The sequence below is a fragment of the Mya arenaria genome, chromosome 11, assembly GCF_026914265.1.
Source record: "Mya arenaria isolate MELC-2E11 chromosome 11, ASM2691426v1".
Lineage (NCBI taxonomy): Eukaryota > Metazoa > Mollusca > Bivalvia > Myida > Myidae > Mya > Mya arenaria.
This window is the reverse complement of record NC_069132.1, coordinates 64759246-64780067: the sequence shown is the minus strand read 5'-3', so window position 1 is coordinate 64780067 and position 20822 is coordinate 64759246. Positions and strand designations below refer to the sequence as shown.

The 20822-nt window shown below is 33.7% G+C and overlaps 1 protein-coding gene across 1 annotated transcript; it reads right to left on the bottom strand.

Annotated features, from left to right (window-relative positions):
- Nucleotides 1-2279: 2279 nt before the first annotated feature.
- LOC128207968 (galectin-5-like) lies at nucleotides 2280-14287 on the bottom strand. The gene is made up of 5 exons (XM_052911203.1): nucleotides 14172-14287; nucleotides 10357-10389; nucleotides 9318-9412; nucleotides 6089-6284; nucleotides 2280-2861 (listed from the first exon to the last, which is right to left on the bottom strand). Exons 1-5 carry the CDS (start codon nucleotides 14190-14192, stop codon nucleotides 2742-2744), a joined length of 465 nt encoding a protein of 154 aa, XP_052767163.1. The 5' UTR covers nucleotides 14193-14287; the 3' UTR covers nucleotides 2280-2741.
- Between the last annotated feature and the right edge of the window lie 6535 nt (nucleotides 14288-20822).

Here is a 20822-nt window from a genome sequence, read left to right as displayed (position 1 = left end):
CTGTGTTCGTTTGATCGTAAGTGTGTGTGTGTGTTTGTGTGCGTGTGGGTGTGTGTGAGAGTGCGTGCGTGCGTGCGTGCGTGCGAGTGTGTATGGGGACGTTTATCAACTAAACCGGTTTAATACTCATTAAAAATGGACATGCAAACATGTTTGCTACAGACAGAAAGAGATATTTTTTTTCAAGAAACAGTACTCTATTATTATGAACCTATGATACGTTTAAAATGTCTTCAAAACTTCTTATTGCAGCGTTGCTCGCAAACAAGCTAAGAAACAAATGGGTTTCTAAAATTAAAACATCTTTTAGAGAATTAGGTCATTCTCAATGGGGCACGGACTATCAATGTAAAGCGCGTTTGTAGTTTAAGCCGATGTTGTACTTGGATACAATAAGATATTTGATAGATACACCTTCCGTGCATTTTCTTTGCTAAGTCATCATGACACTGAGGATATTCTTTTTCAAACCTTTAAGCTTTTAATTCCAAAAACATTCAATTTAAAGATATAAAGAATCTCACGGCGTACGACTATAGTTTACTTGGTGGAAACCCTATTACAAACATTTTACAAAAGAGTAACATTTATAGGACATTTTTCTTAAAAACGGATCAGATCCTTCGCATAATTAGAATATTACAATTTCGCAAACCCAGCGATGCGTTCACGGAAAGTTGTCATGTTTAATAATCTACTTCGTGCATAGATACATTTCATTTCCAATTCTCTTAACGGTAAATTGGTTGGTGTACAAAAGGACGACTCCTGTAATTAGCATTTAAATGATTTGTTGCTTGTAGACTAAATGCTATTAAATGACTATTCAGGTGTACTACAGAACACAATATAACACCTCGGTACATAGCGTCTGTCTTTGCTAATGTAGCTGCTATCGACCTTATAGATACAGAGATGACGTTCATTGATATGCCGTATATAGAGGATGACGTTGCTCATCCGCTTTTCTGTCTTCTTTCGACCAGAAAAAAACCTATTTCTTCATGAGACACCGATTCGCCTGTCTACACAACGTGTATAACATTAACTACGGACTCGTCAAGGACTCACAGTTCATTAATTTGTTGTCATATTACATCCAATATCGAACATTACTGCAAGATGTTAATGGACGATTAATACTAGAAAGTTCAAAAGTCAAAAACATGTAAATTAAAGCAGCACTGTAACATGATGGAATCAATCACTTAGAGCAAACATTGAAAAAAATTATTTCGTTTGAACACATATTAATTGCCTTTCAAAGTATGTTTGCGGAAGGCTGTTGTCTTAAAATTTATGACTAAAAAATTTAGAAACACTAATTAAGACTAAGATTTTGAAGACGTATTATGAACACGCTTCAAAGTTACTTGTTGACGTTTTTGAGAGTGCTATGAAACGTTTAACTGTGTTAGCTGTGCGTTCTTCAGGTGATTTTTTTCTGTGTTGTATATACGATATTCTCTTATGAAAGCGGTACCACATGGAGCTGTCCTGGTTCACCAAATGATGATAGCAGGTTAAGCTTGTAACAGTATAACCGCGTGAGGTAACACGCTCAAAACTTCTACGATAATGACTTCGACTTTTATTAGCACTTGCTGACGAGGCCAATTAATTTTCTTAATGAACTGCGTTCAACAACATTTTACCAAGAAAAACTAGACCATTACAGCCATTTTATCCAAAAGGACATTTCTACGGAAATTATTTCTCTGTATAAAAACAGAAACACATCGCAGCGTGTTTTCGAACGAATGACGCGAGACAGCTTATATACATGTAAAAACCATTCGTGAAATTCACTAAGAATTCATACGGAAAAACGGAAAACAAAATCGCTACCTTTTAAAAAAGATTCCATCACATTTCTCATAAAAGGCGATTTTGACAGCCAATGAAAATGGTCCATTTCTCCAATCCTGTATTTGCCGAGTTTTGAAGCCAATCAAAACGGTGGAAACTCATATTAGCCGAGTTTGGTCGATATTGGCCGAGTTTTGGCATAAATTGTCAGCAATTGTCTGCTATTAGTACCATAATTATCCCCGTGTCGCTTCAAATACGTAATAGTTTATTTATAATGAGTATGTTCTAACAATAATAAATACATATGGAGTTTTGTTGTAATCTAACTATTCTTCTTTTCAAAAGCGTTCAAAGGCTGATCATATCTAATTCTTCACGTTTTTTAGCTTACAAATTTGTCTTCTTGTATACACATCCTTCTGTAGGACAATAGTCCTCAGTATTAAAACACATTTTTAGAAACCATGTAGCAGTTCAAATATTTATTGTGATACTGTATTACATTTAAGGGATATTTACAAATGAATGTAATAGGCAAACTTTAATTTTGAGCTCCGCCTGACTCCGTCGCTCATAAAGGAGGGCAATCCAACGGGCAAGGAAATAACACATTGAAATGTTAACATTTCTAAATTGTACGGAAATGTAATGCAAATGGACAATCAATACTTGCTGTACAATGAGTATGATTATGTGAAACATATTATGCACCACTTTCTTTTTTATCCCACACTAGAAAGATGATAATGTATTTTATGCAAAAGAACAAAAAGTAACAAAACGTATCTCGAATTAAACTTAAGACGAAATGCCAATTACTTTCAACAGAAACATGAAAAAATGTCATCACAAATTCTAACCACTTTTGTTTAAAATGACGTCACATTCTTTTACACCGATGGTGAACTGACATTAATAACAGGAACTGTTTATCCATGGAAACGGACCTGTGTCAGACGAAGGTCTCCGGTGATTCGGAGGGAGTCGAAGCGCCCCAATGGCTGAAGACGGTGGCAGTACTCCAACAGATGCTGATTGTTAACTGCAACCTTATGATGACAGAGAAATGAACATAAGTTACTATCGTTGTACAGTTACAGAAGAAATGGACATGTCAACAACAACATGTACGTAACATAAAACAGTTTATTTGGACATAAACACTGTTAAGCAATCATTAACATAAATACATTTTAAAGGGAAAAACACATATTTTTACAACTTATACATAGATTTTTGTAACATTTTAAACAAATTTTGATGAAACATTATTGTTGAGAAGCTTCAACCGTAGATCGAAAGTTTATGAATGCGCAATAAAGCTTTCTTCGTTAATGTTGTATTACTTTGTTAGTACACAAGAAATTGATCATTTTTTCGTCGGATTTACCGCACCTAGAATTCGAAAATCGAAAAAAAAAAAACTTTTTTTTTGCGCCCGCACATACTATTTCGCCGCGAATATTTTTTTTGTTTACTTCTGAATTTTCTTTTTCTTCTGAAGTTCTTTTACTTGGAATTTAAACCTGCAATGCTGACTTCGCCTTTTTTGCTTGTTCGCACTCATCCGTATACCACGGACATATATGCTTTCTCCTAGGGGGGATTAAGAGTTGTGTTTACAATGCGCTTTGTTACACCAAATACACCAAATGCACTTGCATACAGTACCTGTGAAACAGTATTTATACCATTATTTATATCAACATTAGATGACACAATACAGGAGAAAATTTCATTTTGATGGTTTTCTTCATTTAAAAATGTTTCATTAAAATGTTCAGCTTTCATAATATCCCATACTAACTTATATATTATAACTGGGTCAGTATTTTCCTTATAATGAATTAACATAATCTTATAATTTATCTGTTTTGGCACATGGGAATATCCGGAAAAACTGCTATGTTACAGATACACATGTCAGTGTCTAGATTATAATAGTTTTTTTTCTATATTTATTCATCTTTTTCTAATACATTAATACCTTTTAACACATTTTCTTTGATAAACATTCATATACCACCATGACCTCTTTGACTCTTACGTTTTACAGACATACTTTCAGTTCTAGGTACACACATTCACATTTATAACCTATTAAATTCATTGTTTTTACTCTGCCAAGTTTTGCTACAAAATATACTATCAAAATTATTCACAAAGTTTACGAAATCACAATCTTTGAGACAGTTGTTGCGATAGTTATGACCTCTACTGTAGTCTTTAATAGCGGTAGTTAACATAGGGAATATAATATACGTAGTCCTCTACTAAGTGTGCTCAATTTATGCCCTTGGTGTCAAAACTGGCCCCGCCTCGAGATTCCCAAATTTTAGACTTACATAAGGAAATCTTCAACACCATAATTGCTTGAAACCGCTACCCCAGACCCTTGATATTTGTATGTAGCACCATATATATATATATATATATATATATAGTTGTCCTCTACCAAGTTTGTTCAAATTATTTCTCTGGGCTCATAGCTGGCAACACCGCGGGGGTCACAAATTTCCTGAATAATTATGGAAAAAACATTTTGAAAATATTTCTGTCAAAAACAACAAGCCCTGGACCTTTTATATTTTGTATGTAGTATCATATGATGGCCCTCTAAAAAAATCAAAACATATCGCTTGGGTCGAAGCTAACCACGCCCCGGGGGCCACACGTTTTCAATAAACTTAAATAGGGAAATCTAAAAAAAATCATGTCTGAAACTGCCTGGCTCAGACCCTTGATATTTTGTATGTAGCATCATTTATTTTTGTATCATGTTTGTTCAAATTATGCCCCTGTGTTCAAAGCTGGCCCCATCCCAGGGGATAACAGTTTCCTATAGACTGATATAAGAAACATTTGTAAATATTTTTGTCTAAAATCGCTAGACACAGACCCTTTATTCGTATTTTGTAAGTCGTATAATACAGTTGTTCTCTACCAAGTTTGCTCAAAGTATGCCCTAAGGGTCAAAGCTGGCCTTATCCCTTTTGACCTACTTTCTTAATTTTGAAGTTACAGCAATGCATTTCGAACCATGTGTACAGTTTTGAAAAATAATTGCAATGTTTTCATTGGATCACCTTAAGTTTGACTTTTTGAGCTACTTTCTTACTTTTGAAGCTACAACAATGGAATTTGGATCATGTGTAAAGTTTTGAAAGCAAATATCAATATATGTTGCGTAGGATTGTAAAATTGCCCTCTACGAAGATTGTGCAAATTATGCCCCTGGGTTCAAAATTGGCCCCGTCCCGAGGTCACCTGTGTTAATTTCAGAAGTAAAGGAAAGCACAAAGACTCTTCTTGTCTGACACTCAAAGGCCTAGAGCTAAGATATTTGGTGGGTAACATTGTCAGGCAGTATCAAAGTTTAAAACTTCCACTCAGGTCAGCGATTACGATCCATCATGGCTGCTTGTTTTCACACAAGTAAACCGGTTTGTTTTTAAAACCAGAACTGCCAATTTAACACGTTTTCTGGCCAGGGTACTAGATTAATAAGCACGCTTGGAGTTGAAGCTTTGAAATCTAGGCTCATGCTTCTTTCTTGCACCCATAGTATTAAACTATAAAGAAAAAATCCCGAGTTGTCATTGCAAAGATTATTGTTATAGGAAACAGTCATGTTTATATACAGCTTAAATGAACATCTTTATCTCATTAAACAACTTAGTTGTCGTCGACAATGACTAAATAATGTTTCCAGTCGTAATAAATATATTATTTTTATCATCAATTATCCCTTAAATCAGAGATATTTTTACATGGTTTCACATGTGTCCTTTTGTAGTAACGCGATGTATGACATTACATCAATCCCGTGACACCTCTAAAATCATTGTGTATGAAAATACGCTCTTTTCTCTTTTACCACGCATGAATCGTTCGCGCTCTGTATTTCTTATAATAATTGTCTTATCATCAGTATATTAAGATGTTAATGACAGGGATATTGTACATTGTCCACCTGATTTAAGGTGCCATATGTAAACCAGTTAATTGTGATTGGTATTTCGGACATTTATCATCCGCGCAACAGTATCATTAATTGTCGTGTATCGTCAAAATTGAAAAATGCTACACAAACAAGCGAATGTTAACCGCGTGCTAGGAATACGAACACAACGTTTCATAACAAACTGTTGAGTACATAATTGAAGGGGATTGATTACATCGGACCAACTCTGTTATAGTCTACAAGGTAAACATACATAACAAGCTTTCATTGCTTGCGAGATGTGAGCTAGAACATGGCTTTGTTGTGAAGTACCTTAAAGCTTGACGTTTCGACCTTTATCATCATTTCAAACCAAACGTCATGGCTAAATGGAAACCATTCACTGTCCCTTTCCTCTCTGCCCCAACCGATACCTCTCTGCTGGGTGTTCCGTACGATAACGTTGCCATCAAACCTGACGTCGAAGTGGAACGCGATGTCATCACCATGCTCAAAGTTTATAGTGAACCTAGAAAAACACAATTACAATTATCTACTTGATTTAAGACGTATCATTTGATATTTGAGGGGCTGGCAATATTCAAAGTTACTTACACTTCCGTTGATTATATGATAGCCTCTTCTGTTTTTTTCCAACATGTTACGGATTGTTCAGTCTTGAATTATTACGAATCTGATCATTTTCCTATCTCATGTAAATTGAAATTTAAGGCGAAAGATATGTTACAAAGAAGAGAACTGCTAGATGATATAAGTAGTAGTAGTATAACGAAAACAGAAACATACTGTTGGCGGAGTTCGTTTAAGGATATTTTTGCTACCAATGTCTGGCATTTACTACAATTGCACGCACATGAAATATTACAGTCTTTGAATGAGGATGTTAACCCATATATAAAACAAGTTAGCAACACTATATTATGAATCTGGAAATGTATGAAATTTAGAGCAAAATACGTGTCTGATCAACCTCCGTGGTGGGATGACGAGTGTTACACCTTAAAACAACACAAAAATTCTGCATTACGCTCATTTCGCTGTTCGAATAATATGTATGACTTAAGAATATACAAAGATAAACGCAATGCGTTTAAGACCTGTTGATGTGTGAAAAACAGTACGACTATCAACGTAGAAACAGATTGAACCTTGTAAAACGTCCTAATCCCAAATCTTTTTGGAAACAACTGAAACTTGGTATAAAGAAACCAAAGACTGTGTGTAGTATCTCTCCAAATGAGTGGTTTGATTATTTTAAAAGCTTACTATATGACGATAACGCGTTGTTAGTTGATCCCAATACTGAAAATATTCACAATTTAACTAATCATAGTGCTAGCCAACTTAACGATCCGTTTACCTTAAAAGAGATAGAACTTGTTACTTCTAATCTTGTTAATATTAGAAGCTGTGGATTAGATGGAATCCCTTCCGAGTTTTATAAATACACTTGTTCTGATATAGGACCTCTTTATTACACTTATTTAATAGCATTCTGTCGACTGGCATTTTTCCTGAGTCTTGGGGGCAAAGTATCATATGCCCTTTGTACAAATCTGGACCCAATAATGTACCGGGGAACTACCGGTGGATATCTATAACTTATATAATGTACAAAATATTTTCAGGTGCCATTAATAGAAGTCTATATAATTGGGCTGAAGACAACCATAAAATTGATGAATGTCAAGCTGGGTTTCGTCGTAATTACTCCACAGTCGATAACCTATTCTGTTTGCAAGCCATGGTGCAAAAATATCTATCAAAAAAGGGAGGGTGCTTCTACTGTTTATACGTAGACATTCGTAAGGCTTTTGACAAAATAAACCACGTTAATCTGTTGCAATCACTCCAAAATATAGGTATACATGGTATTTTTTAAGAGTTCTTAAAGCTATGTATCACGATTTAAATTCATGTGTTCAAACACCAGATGGTGCAACAAGCTTGTTTCCATGGAATGTCGGTACAATGAGACAAGTCAAGTTCGACAATTTTTGTCCTATTCATTAATGAGTTATCAGCCCTTTTACGAGAAAATTGTGAATTTTCATTACTAATGACATGCCAGATATTATTTGCCTAATGTTTGCAGATGACGAAGCTAATTGTGCGGAAACGGTTTTTAAATTGCAACAACAATTAAACGTAATAGATAGTTTTTTGTTTTAATACCGGTATGGTGGTCAATCTTGATTAGACTGAAATAATTGTTTTTAGAAATGGTGGCCCTTTACGAAATAATGAGAAATGGTTCTTTCGTGGCGTAAATATAAAAACAACATCTGTTTATAAATACATGGGTATATTGTTTAGCCCACAGTTGTCATGGACGCCAGCACAAGACAAACTAGCAGCTCTATTTTTGCTATTAAACGTTACCAGAAACCTTTTGGTTATTTTCCAACAAAAGAACTGTTTAAAATGTTTGACACTATGATTAAACCTATTCTATGTTATGGGTCCCAGATTTGGGGCTATACATTCTGTCCCAAGATTGAATATGTACAAAACGATTTCTGTAGGAAGCATATTGGTGTAAATAAAAGCACTAATACATGTATGATTCTTGGTGAATGTGGAAGATTGCCTTTATGTTTAAATTATTTTAATTATATTGCTGTATATTAAGAATATGCTTTTTATGTATGGCTTCGGTTATATCTGGATATCTCAAGATGTTGGCGATATATCTATATTTATCAGTGTTTTTAAACGGAGAATTATTGATTGTTTCAACCAAAACTGGCACGATTCTAATAACAGTTCCAGTCGGTGTTTTCATTATAAAGAATACGAAACTTTGCTTAAAGAGGAACGTTATTTATCTTTAGACATACCTTACAAACACAAATGAGCTTTTAGCAAATTTAGATGTTCAAATCATCTGCAAGGGATTCCAGTTAATTGAAACAGGTAGGCATAATAATATCCCAAGAGAAGAACGCGTTTGTCGGTTTTGTCTAGATAATATTAACATTTTTGTTTTAGACTGTGAATACCATGCATTCTTTATATGTTGTAGATATAATGATATACGAACGCAATATTTATTTAATTGGTATTCTAATGGTACTGAATTAGAAGATTTTTATTGGTTATTAAACACAATGAATATGAAGATTTACGAAAACTAGCTTATTATGTATACCATCTCCTTCTAAACATTAATGGTTAAGGGGAAGTAATCATGATTTTAATTACACTTTGCTTGTATCGATTAATTACCCTGACAAAACTCATGCCTTTCTTGTATGTTATGTATTTTGGGCCAGTGACCTTTAATTACTCAATAAACTGTTGACTTGGCTTGACTTGACTTCTAAAAGTAAACATGGTTTTATGTCAATGTATATAAATAAACAGAGTTAGTGTCTGTAAAAAAGTTGCATGACAGCAAATAAACATGGGAATATAGATCGGCATAAAAGTGCCTCAGAGTTATAATTCTTGCATGATTCACAGCCTCACATCACTTTCTATCACTGTTCCAAGTTTTAAACAATTCCTTCATGCAGTATTTGACAAAGTGCCAGGATACCTGCTGCTCCTTAATATCGACGAAATGGGTATGCCGCTTATGACGATCATCTTGTTGGGGTACAGGCCGCCAAAGTTTTGCACAAACGGCATAGGCTGTCACAGACAAAGAAATAATCAATCATTATTACTCGTGAATAACAATATTTATGCGAAAAGCTACAGAAACAAGCTCAGTAGCAAAAAGTTTAAACATAGACCCGGTTTAATGGCACAGGGTAAACGCCAAAGACACAGAACATAAAATCACAAACAAGAAACATGGAAGAACAGCACAAAACTCCACAAACAGCACAGTGTATACATACTATATATATATATATATATATATATATATATATATATATATATATATATATATATATATATATATATATATATATATATATATATAACTAGGTATGTTTATCAAGAATTGTTAGGTACCGCCTTGGAACGGTCAGTAAAGAGTAAATTTACTGGGGGTTTAAACAAGTTTATGTGCACAAACCTCACTCTTATTCCAACAATCCTTAATAAAGATAAAACGCAAAAGGTAAAATGTCAACACGTGTATTCTCTCAAATCATGTACGACTGAAAAATATTGAGGTATATAATAAAGACTTAAAATATTTGCTATGTAGAGGCTCAAATAAAGTATAGAAAACAACGATATTGACATTTTACCATATATAAAATATAAAATTAAAAACCTTTTTTTGTATAAACATTCACAAGAGCAGTATTCATCATCTATTAAACAGCTATTACCTTTAGACCCTTTAGGCATTTCTAGGTTCACGTGCTAAAGTCACGTGTCTCATTAAATGTAGGTCAAGAAGTTAAATATCAAATTATTATTAAGTTAATATTTGTTTAAATGTTTAAATTGCTCAAATCGCACTTCGTTTCTTTTCTGTGTCACAACGAAAACAGTTAGTCAAACAATGTGACAGACCAAACACTGTACTGAGCATACAATGTTGTTCACTGGCGATGGTAGAGAGTTAAATGTTTACCTTCATGTAATGATGTATTATAACATACTAGTTCACATACCGGGTTGAAAATTGGATTAGAGTCGTATGGAGTCTGAAAAAGAACGTATGTCAAAAATTAAATGAAATTACTTTTATTAGCCTTGCACAAAAATGTCACGCTGTTATAACATAATAAAAACTGAAAATTGAAACTTAAACAGTTTAGATATTGTTCATATGCAATGCCCATACAATGTGTTTTCAGGATGTACCTCCATTCTTAATTATTTACTATTATATACGTAAATTTGTACTTTTCATCCAATTTTACATTTTGAGCCAATATTTCAAACGAATTTGTAAATATATACACATATTGATTAATTAAGCATTTCAATTCATGAACCTAGTATCTGATTTCTATAAAGACCCGTCAAATTTCCAACTTATAAATAGGTCTGCGCTAGGATACCTCGATGGTAATTCCTAATTTGGATAAATTGAATGGCTTCCTCATAAAAGATACGTGGTACTATAAGTAGATACCTGATTTATTGAACAATGGTGTAAATCGAAATTAAACCGATCTTATTTGAAAACATTGGAATTTAAAGCACTGCACGAGACGGTTTTAAAGATCGTCAGGTCGTCTGTTAGAAATCTTTTAGCGTAACGCCCGAGCTGTTATGAAAATCCTCTCATTTCAAGATTGCAGATCTATATAGAATACGGAGTGCGTTTTAACCTGTCCTCCCGGCCTTCAATACTTTAAAGATATATGATTTGGATTCTAAACGATAAGTAGCTAAGATTATTGCGATTTCATGTGATAATTTACTTGAACTGTAGCTAATCGTATGATTTTATCAAAATGGTACATCCTAAATTCAAAAGGAATATCATGTTTGTCAGTTGATCATAAAATGTACTTAAAACCCGCAATTCTGTAAAGGATATTAAACCCTAGAAAACACTGATACATTAAAATGAGGAATCATAATATATACTTATTAAACGATAGTGGTCATGGCGTGGGCTTGTTAACGTCATATCGAATATATAGACACGGCAATAAACCCCACGCCAAGTAATATTAAGTTTTCATCGTCGCGTAATTAAATTTTAATTGGCAATTTGACGTACAACCAGTACGCACGTTTGATTGTCACATATTTAACTATAGCTCTAATAATGATATATGTTGCGTTTGTTCCTTTCAAATATAAGGGTCTTCACCAATTGGAAAATGGAAGTGAAAAAACGAATTTGTTGTAATGTAACGTTTCTTTCCTAGCTAGCTCGGCCACGCTACCTTAAATTAAACTACAAACCTATTCTCGGACTGCATTGTCCCAAAAATCTAATATGAAATTAGTAATATATACACGCGATTGGCAAAGATTCCTTACAAAACCAAATGATAGGAAATAATTAGTATTGTTAAAGATTCAAGGTTTAACGCTTCAACACCTATGCTTTATCTTCAAATAGGACCATCGTACGAACGTTTTACAAACCAATCCCACAATATCAGTGAAACCCACAGTCCTAATTGTATAGCTTGTAAGGGGAATCAAACCATTGACCTTGTTCCGTCTGTATCGCAATGATCCAGGCTTACTAAGATGCCCCCAAAAATACAATGCTTCACTTTTATTCTCCTAGTCTCCAGTAGTTAAGAACCCGCCGTAAACAGTACAAAAAGATACTTCAAAGCTTCCCTATAATTATATTAACGTGACGTTCTCTCATCGGCGTTGAGACACAAACTAACTACATCTATCATTTCGCTGCTTATGTATAGTAACACCACGTGGCCAAACCGGAATGATCCATTTTAACAACTCTTTTGCATATATATAACTTACATTTAGGGGTCAAGTTTATTAATCTTTAGAAACAGTAGAAAACCATTAAGAATATAACTATTAATTGTATCAATTTATGATTTAACAACTAAGTTTAGATATTTAAACTAAAACCATGACTTAATAAAAAATATTAAATAATAAATACTCAAAATCATTCTTAAGAAGTTATAGCGATGAAAGCGGAACTCGTAAAAACAAATACTTTATAAATTTCACTAAATCAGAAATATTTTTTCCGGGCTCAGAACTACATGATTCCATGAACATTACACTTATACCTGTCTTTCTAGGGATTATTGAGCAATTTTCAGAGTATTATAATAAAGACAGCAATGTATTTAAGTTCAAAGCATTGGATCCAAGATGATCAATTTTTGTCGGTATGAGCTTTCCGTAGTTTCCGAGTTGGGCTTTGGATAAAATGTGTTTGAGGAAAACCAAATTACCAGGGGAGATAACTTTTCAAGAAGTGCCTTTGTATTACAATGCATCCGCTGTGCACAACTGACAATAGTTGTAAATCGATGTGAAATATTTCATTTAAATCCTCCGTATGTATCGAGTTATGTTTCAGGAAATATTTGCTTAAATTATCAAAGTAAAAGTGAACTAATTTAGCAAGAAAGTTGGATAGTTAAATAATTACTTTAAAACATTCATTAGAAAGGGCGAATACGATTTAAGAATGTAGCCTTTTGCGTACACATTTGATTTAGAAATCTAGAGTTTATCATTATCCTAGTTATTTGATACGCGTTTAAAGCTGCACTCTCACAGATATACGATATTTACAACTTTTTTTTAAATTTTTTGTCATGGAATGAGCAATTTTTTGCTAATATATCTTCAATCCAATAATATAACATTCCTGACAAAAATCAGATCGTAGTTTTCATATTTCTGTTCGAAAATGTTTATGGCTTAACTAACGGTTTAGGAAAAATGCATAAAACATCAATTTTTGAACTTAATAACTGGTTTCCATGGAGTTTCGCAAAATATGGCTCGTTCCAAGCCAAAAAAGAAAAAAGTTGTCAAAACTTTCAATCTGTGAGAGTGCAGCTTTAAAGTACCGAATTATGCAATTATTGAAGGTTATTCAATTCAAACCTGGTAAGGAAAGTAAAAAATGATCAGTTATGAGGTCTTGTTCAACGGCTAGACAAAGATCCGATTGATACCCGATACCGGCGAAATGGTAATGAATGACAATACTAAGTGTGATTTGAATAGGATTTGGGCATGAACTAAATCAATGCCAACCACACTATGTGCAATCAGTTTGACATTAACTTATGAGGTGAACAGAACCGCCTGAGCAAAGTGCGATGGGACAAGATAGCAAATAATTCAATTCGCTGCATGTATTGTTTATTGTTTCTTAATATTTGATTAGGACACTTGTTTTTGATAAGGAAATGTCAAACCTAACAATATAATAATGTTTGAATCATCCAAATACTACGAGTACTACATAAATATAGAGGTTTATTTTTCCTTTTTATCTTAATGCAGAAAAATGTTGCTGAATTATGAAACTGTAACGAACATTTTTAAATCAAACCGGCAAAATACTTCTCAAAGTCAATCTTATTATTTTACATAATTTTATTGCAACATTATTGCTAACAAGTTAACTTCAATAAATACATAAGGAATTGAGTTTTATTTATGTGTCATAGCACACTTTCGGTTCAATAATGTCTTACGTAATCAAAGGAAAAACAAGGTAAAACAGTAAACTGTGCATTGAAGTTAATAATACTTCGATTGGCTGCAGATGTTTAAATCAGACACTTCTTGAAGGATTTAAAGGACGCTTTAAACACTAACAGAAAGCGATATGAAGATTTGTACAGCGCATTACTTGCAGTTTTTGGCATATTAATTTGTATATTTCATGTTGGTGATGATATATAAACATGTACATTTAATTTAACTTACCATCAAAATATCCTTTCATGATAATACAATATATATATTTCAAAACACACTTATTAAAACATATTATTAAAAGTATTACCTGAAATGTTGGCTTTGCCATTTTTTTTATATTCCTCTGCAAAATTGGACAGCAGTTAACCACGCAAATACTTTATAAGTATCTAGCGTCGAAAGTTTATGAAACAAATATTTAACGAGGGCTGTCCAATATATTTTAAGTATTAGAATAATTTGAAGGTGAATTGGTAAACATTTGGTTATATTCTATTTCATTTTATCAAAATATTCCATTCTTATTCACATGTTTGATTTTCATACATTTTTATACATGTTTCCATCATTTTCCAGTCATTTAGTTTACTGGGCAATAGATACTTTCCATCCATTATAACACCTTTCGCATATAACACAGACATGTATAAGCCACTATGATGTATGTATAAAATCAAATGAAGCGCTTGCCATAAGACAACAGACCAGTATGCAATCATAATACCTATCATTACATAATTTAAGTAAAACATTGCTTTAAAAGTTTTTCGAGGCTCGAAGTATTTCTGCCGGTCCCTGGGAGTTCGAGCAAACGAGATTCGACTGTACGTAGTTTTGATATCTTTAATATTCTGTACCATAGTAACAGTCCGACGCAAATATGTCAAACTTACTGAGCAATAAGCAGCGTTCGTATATCAAAGTATAGTTGTTATTAAAACATGATTGAACAACAAAAAGTACTTGTGTTACAATTGATGAATAGTGAACTATGTTTGATGTTTTAGGGTGTTATATGTCGATTGTATTTTGAAAATTATGAATTTCATGTCAGTATTTGACAACGAACGAATGACACGTAGTCCTAAAATGGCACCACACAATAGTCGGTAATACATTAAGATGACATAGACATATTTTGAAAATAATTACTTTAAGTAAATCATGTTGGCGTTTTCTGAGCTTTGGAGTGAATATATAGCTATATAGTCTAATGTGTTGTGAATAATCATTGAGATCTTTTGCATTCGAACAATGATACTATTTGTGTTTGAACTTACCGAAGACAAACTATAGTAACCTGTTCTTTTTGAAATCTCGTTATCGTTTTATGAGTATGGTATTATAAATATACAGCGTTTGTTTGTCCCCTTTGAATAGGATTTTTTTTCGGACCTGTAGATCGATTTGTGTTTGAAATAAAAAGTCATCATAAGTCAATGATTTTGGAACAACCCTTGTGATCGTTCGTGCTAAGCATGAAACTGTCCTTGGCCTATGTGAAGCATATTTCAGTATTTAGTGTCTTTAAAGCAAAGATACGCGCTGTATCATGAAAGGAGATATTGAGTTAATCAAAGGTTTGAGCTGTTGAATACAAACGCATTATGTTACAACATGAGGCATAAAATTACTATATTGCAATGTTATGTTTGCATATAAAGAAAAACTTGTTTTTGAATTTACAAAATCCAAAGTGCTCAAAAATCAGATTACCAGAATATATATCAAACCTTGTAAAGGCAGTTATTTCTTCCTTATTTATTATTTCCATTGCGATTGTTTTCTTTCGTATCATCTCTAATGCATTCTTTATTTATAGCTACTTCTAGTAGTAGTAGTAGTAGTAGTAGTAGTAGTAGTAGTAGTAGTAGTAGTAGTAGTAGTAGTAGTAGGTAGTAGTAGTAGTAGTAGTAGTAGTAGTAGTAGTAGTAGTAGTAGTAGTAGTAGTAGTAGTAGTAGTAGTAGTAGTAGTAGTAGAAGTAGTAGTAGTTGTAGCAGCAGCAGCAGCAGCAGCAGAAGCAGCAGCAGCAGAAGCAGCAGCAGCAGCAGCAGCAGCAGCAGCAGTAGCAGTAGCAGTAGCAGTAGTAGTAGTAGTAGTAGTAGTAGTAGTAGTAGTAGTAGTAGCAGCAGCAGCAGCAGCAGCAGCAGCAGCAGAAGCAGTAGCAGTAGCAGTAGCAGCGGCAGCAGCAGCAGCAGCAGCAGTAGCAGTAGCAGTAGCAGTAGCAGTAGCAGTAGCAGTTGCAGTTGCAGTTGTAGTAGTTTGTGTTGATGTTTAAATAATATAAAAATATTTTTATGAATAGCATGCACTTGAAATAAGGCTTATTTCAACCTAGAGCAATTAGCCGATGGAAAGATTATTCCAATCAAAGATTACATTTTCAACGCCGGCAATGCCTCACTTAATATGGTATAACAATATTTAAGTCAATAATCGGTACAATTGACTTGCATGTCATCTGCGCGGCAGTCTTAACTTTGAAGAAATCAGCACTTAACTTAGATCATTGTCAAAATAAATTGCTTTAATTGCATGCAGCCCCTCCACAATATATTATTGGTTTAAACAGACGAGTGAAAAGCGATCAAATTATAGCAGTTGAAGGTTGATATCATTAAAGCTACATGTTCTTTAGACTTATGCTTTACTATATATATTATTTATGACAATGTACATTTCTAGGACGAAGATTGCAGCAGAATTCCATCTAAAACGCATTACAAACCTTCGCCAAAGTGCTAAAAGATCGCACATCTTACTGGTAATAATTGCCTTTACCACATGCAAAAAGAAACGAAACTCAAGTGACTCGTACCTTTCTTCTCATGTGATTTGTAAAACAAGACGTGCTTTTCAAAACATTTCGAAATCATTTTATTTAGACCAGCTTAAACCTGATTTGTAATACGAGACGATCTAATCTTAACTTCTCGAAATAATTTTATCTAGACCACAAATGTCTGCGGTTACCTGCCCCCAGTTGTGGAGTTGGTAGGCAGGTTGTGATTCCGTTTTATTTGTTATTTCCTGTGTATGCATATTCTGGCTACAAAAGCCCTATGTGTAAATGTTTTTTTGATAACGTAGACGGCCATTAGTTTTTGAGCCGGCATTGTGACTTGAAGACCCGTGAAAAGTGTCATACTTACAATACTGCACATTCGCAGACGGGGTCAATGATCATCGTGTAATGGCCGTGAAATATTCAAGATTCGTCACTGCATGCGATGAATATTCGTAGATATGAGGCGATTTTTACTTAATTGAATTTGCTTACACTCACTTGCTATATAGTTTGTACACAATTATGTTGATTGAATTTATTATTTTGCTTAAAATAGGTCAACTTTCAAAACATGAATGACTCAAATATGACATATCAATCGATACTGGTTTTCTAGTATCCACAGGTGTCCGGTGCGTCTTTTAGACCCCCTGGTACCACCCCCACCCAAACTACAACTCTCTAAAAATATTTAAAAATCTCTCAAACATATCCAGATATTGTTTAAACTTCAAAATGTGACTTAAAACTGCACTCTCGTAGATTGACTGTTGTGACAAGTTTATTATTTTGTTTTAGAATCAGTTTGTTTTACGTAAATATCTGGAAACCAATTATTTTCTTATTTGCGCTTGTAAATTGATGTTTTATGCCTAAAAGCATTCAAATGCTTTAAGAAATATTTTTTAAATGGCATTACAAATTTAACATTGATATGATAACCTGCAATTTGATCTTTTGTCAGCAGTCTTCAACTACTGGTGTCAAAACATTTAGGGCGTGCCGCTTTAACATCCAACTTTCTGACAATTTCCGATCTCTGTAAAAGTATATTATTAAAAAACAAGGTAGACTAAACTCCTGCTGAAATTACATACCTACTTGCTATAAACGCGATAATCCTCCTCGACCCCCATAACACCCTTCATACCCTACTCACACATTAGAATGGGCCCCATATCACCCATCTCCACGTCTCAAACGAAATAAGGTGAGTGAAAGGGAATTTCTCCATCGCGAGAAAAAATAACAGCTCAAGCCTTCGCACAAAATGGTGTACGTGATAGGGAAAACTGAAGTGTTTTGCTGTAATTTAAGTTGTATTTAAGACTTATTCTAGCACCTCCCTCTACACCCCGACCCGGCTTCCCAACGCTCTTCCGCCGCCTCCCCACCCACACACAGCATACCCTCCCTATACACTATCAGCCTCAGCCTCCACTATCCCCCGCCCACAAAATAATGTATTTGGTAGGGACCATATAAGTGTTTTCTATTAGTTGAAGTAGTATTTAAGATCCTTCTATAGCACTCCCCTCTGGCTTCCGAACCGAAGCCCCCAACCCTCAAACTTGATACTAGTTTACCCTCAGGCCCTCCAGTGACAGCCCCATCCTCTTGCACAAATTGATGTGAAGCATTTTGGGCATTTTTAAAGCACCTCCTTCCTCGTCCGGCTTCCATTCCCCCACAATTTTCTCACTCACAATGCAGTATGAGCCCAACCCTCCCCTACCCCATCTCACGAAATTATTTATCAGAGATTTAAAGTGTTCGTTCTATTAAAAACATATGTAAACAGGTCGATAAAATTAAACAGCTGATGAAGTAGTGTCAACTAAGTAGGCCACTAAATCTAGTTTGTATTGATCAAGTACACAATGTCCTCAACCTAAATATGTTTATGTACAAAATATGCAATACAAAAGCACAGGGAATATGAATGATCTGGAAAAAAATGTATTATTAGAAAACAGCTGAAATATTATGTGTTTTATTACATATACATGTATCTTTAAGATGTACACAAATGTGCTGCTTCAAAACTGTAATTAAAATGATGAGGTTAATGTCAATTAGCCGGAATGAGCAAATATCCATGTAAGAAATGTAACACTGCCTATACAAAAATGTCAAGCAGAACAATAAATAAATCAAGGATCACGTGAAAACAATAACCATCAATGTATGGTTATGTATACACAATTAGCTACATACATATGTGTTAACACGGACAATTTATATCTACCTATAGGTTCTCGAGACATGTACTTATAAAACTATGCGATTTGACAGATAAACGCAAAAACATAAAATGAACACATACACAAATAAACAGACATATACGTGTATATTTCTCGCTCAAGTTTTCTCTAAATCACCTGAATAAATGCAGTTCAAAGGAAATGCAATGTTATTGAAATATACGTAGAGAATTTTACATGCAAAAGGGATTGTAGGAATAAGAACAGATGCGATTAAATATTTTTTTTATACTTCACACTATTTTGTCAAAAAATATAGCTACGATAGAGTATGATCTTATCTCTAATAAACGCTATAAAACTAAAGCAAAATTTCCAATAAACACTATTTCATTGACTTAATTTACTAAAAAAAACATCTGAGATAGACCAAGCTGTCTTAATATCTAGCAATATGTAAATGTCACAAGTAAGAAAAATATTTTGAATGAATTGTATTGTCAAAGACTCAATAAATTAACATGTATAGTATTATTGTAAACAAACTCTGATGATGCAATATTTAAGACATATCAGAGAGTCACCCTATGGCTAAAACAATATATACATCTCTATGGACTTGAACCTCAAAAGATTAAACTGACAGTTAGAGGACCAATTGTATATGCGCTCTACTGAAAAAAACCCCTCAAAAACGAAAGTTGAAAGTAGGTCATAAACATGTATGAAAAAATGAATGATTCGCCAATAAGGTGTGTAGCGTAACACTACGGAGAACTCTCTAAGTGTCCACTTAAACTTGTTAGAACTCTTTAAGTTATCAACCAACAATGGCTTCAATGTTCATTCTTTATTTTAAAACGTTATTTTCAAATATGATTATAAAGTTCTAAATACAATGTAACGTTCTAATCTCATCCCAAAACCTTACTCAAGTCCAAAAAGGACCCCGGCCCTCTCTGCTTCACATAGAAAATGATCAAACTTAAATACTATGAATATGAGGCACATGTGACAGATTAACAACCCAAAGCGCATTTGAACCAAGTCGGCTGTCAACCACTTCCGCATTCATTGACAATCAAATATACCCTACAATAATTACTAAACATTCAGTATGAAGACAAATATCCATTTAATTAAAAGCGTATTATATCATAAAAATAACGTGAATAATATCATTATGCTACAAATGAAAAATAGACAATGTTAACGAGATTTGATACTTTTAATTTGTAAAGATCACTATGAAATTGAATGATTCAACCAAAAACCTTACGTTCTTAATTGAAATTTAACTCCAAACAATTTCAAACATGTGTAACAAAAAATCTAAATACCGACACGTTCTACTTTTAAACTGGCAGTGTAAAAAAGTAGTGCGCAATTAACACAGCAAACATCTATCAAATATAATGAAATAGAAAAATGTACTTACAGCAGTCCAATCCAAATTTCATTTTTTGTATACAAATTACAATTTAAACTAACACAAATAGCACATTTTACAAAAAAAAATCCTTCAGCGAAGAATCCAACTGGTAATCACACAGGAACAGCTGATTTCTGTTAACACAGACTCAGTCAATGTTAATAGCCACAGATAGAGCGACGGGGTTATTAAAATATTTTTTTTAAAATAGGGAAAGGGGATATGGGGAATCAAATTATAAAATTGGCGAAATGGAGCTAGGCAGGGTGGGTGAATTTAAATATCCTGGCCCACTGGGAACTTGTATCGGGGAGCCAATTTGTAGATGGTGAAATATATTACAACATTTCTTGGGGTTCTTCAGTTCATATTACTAGTATGGTGAAACCTATAAACATAACATATTTTAAAACAACACAAAACAAATGTTAAAAAGACATAATAGAGGATACAATACAATAGTCACGACCATGTATTGGAACAAAATAGAACGAAATACAAATGGGTTTAATTATTTAGATATTATTCAATAC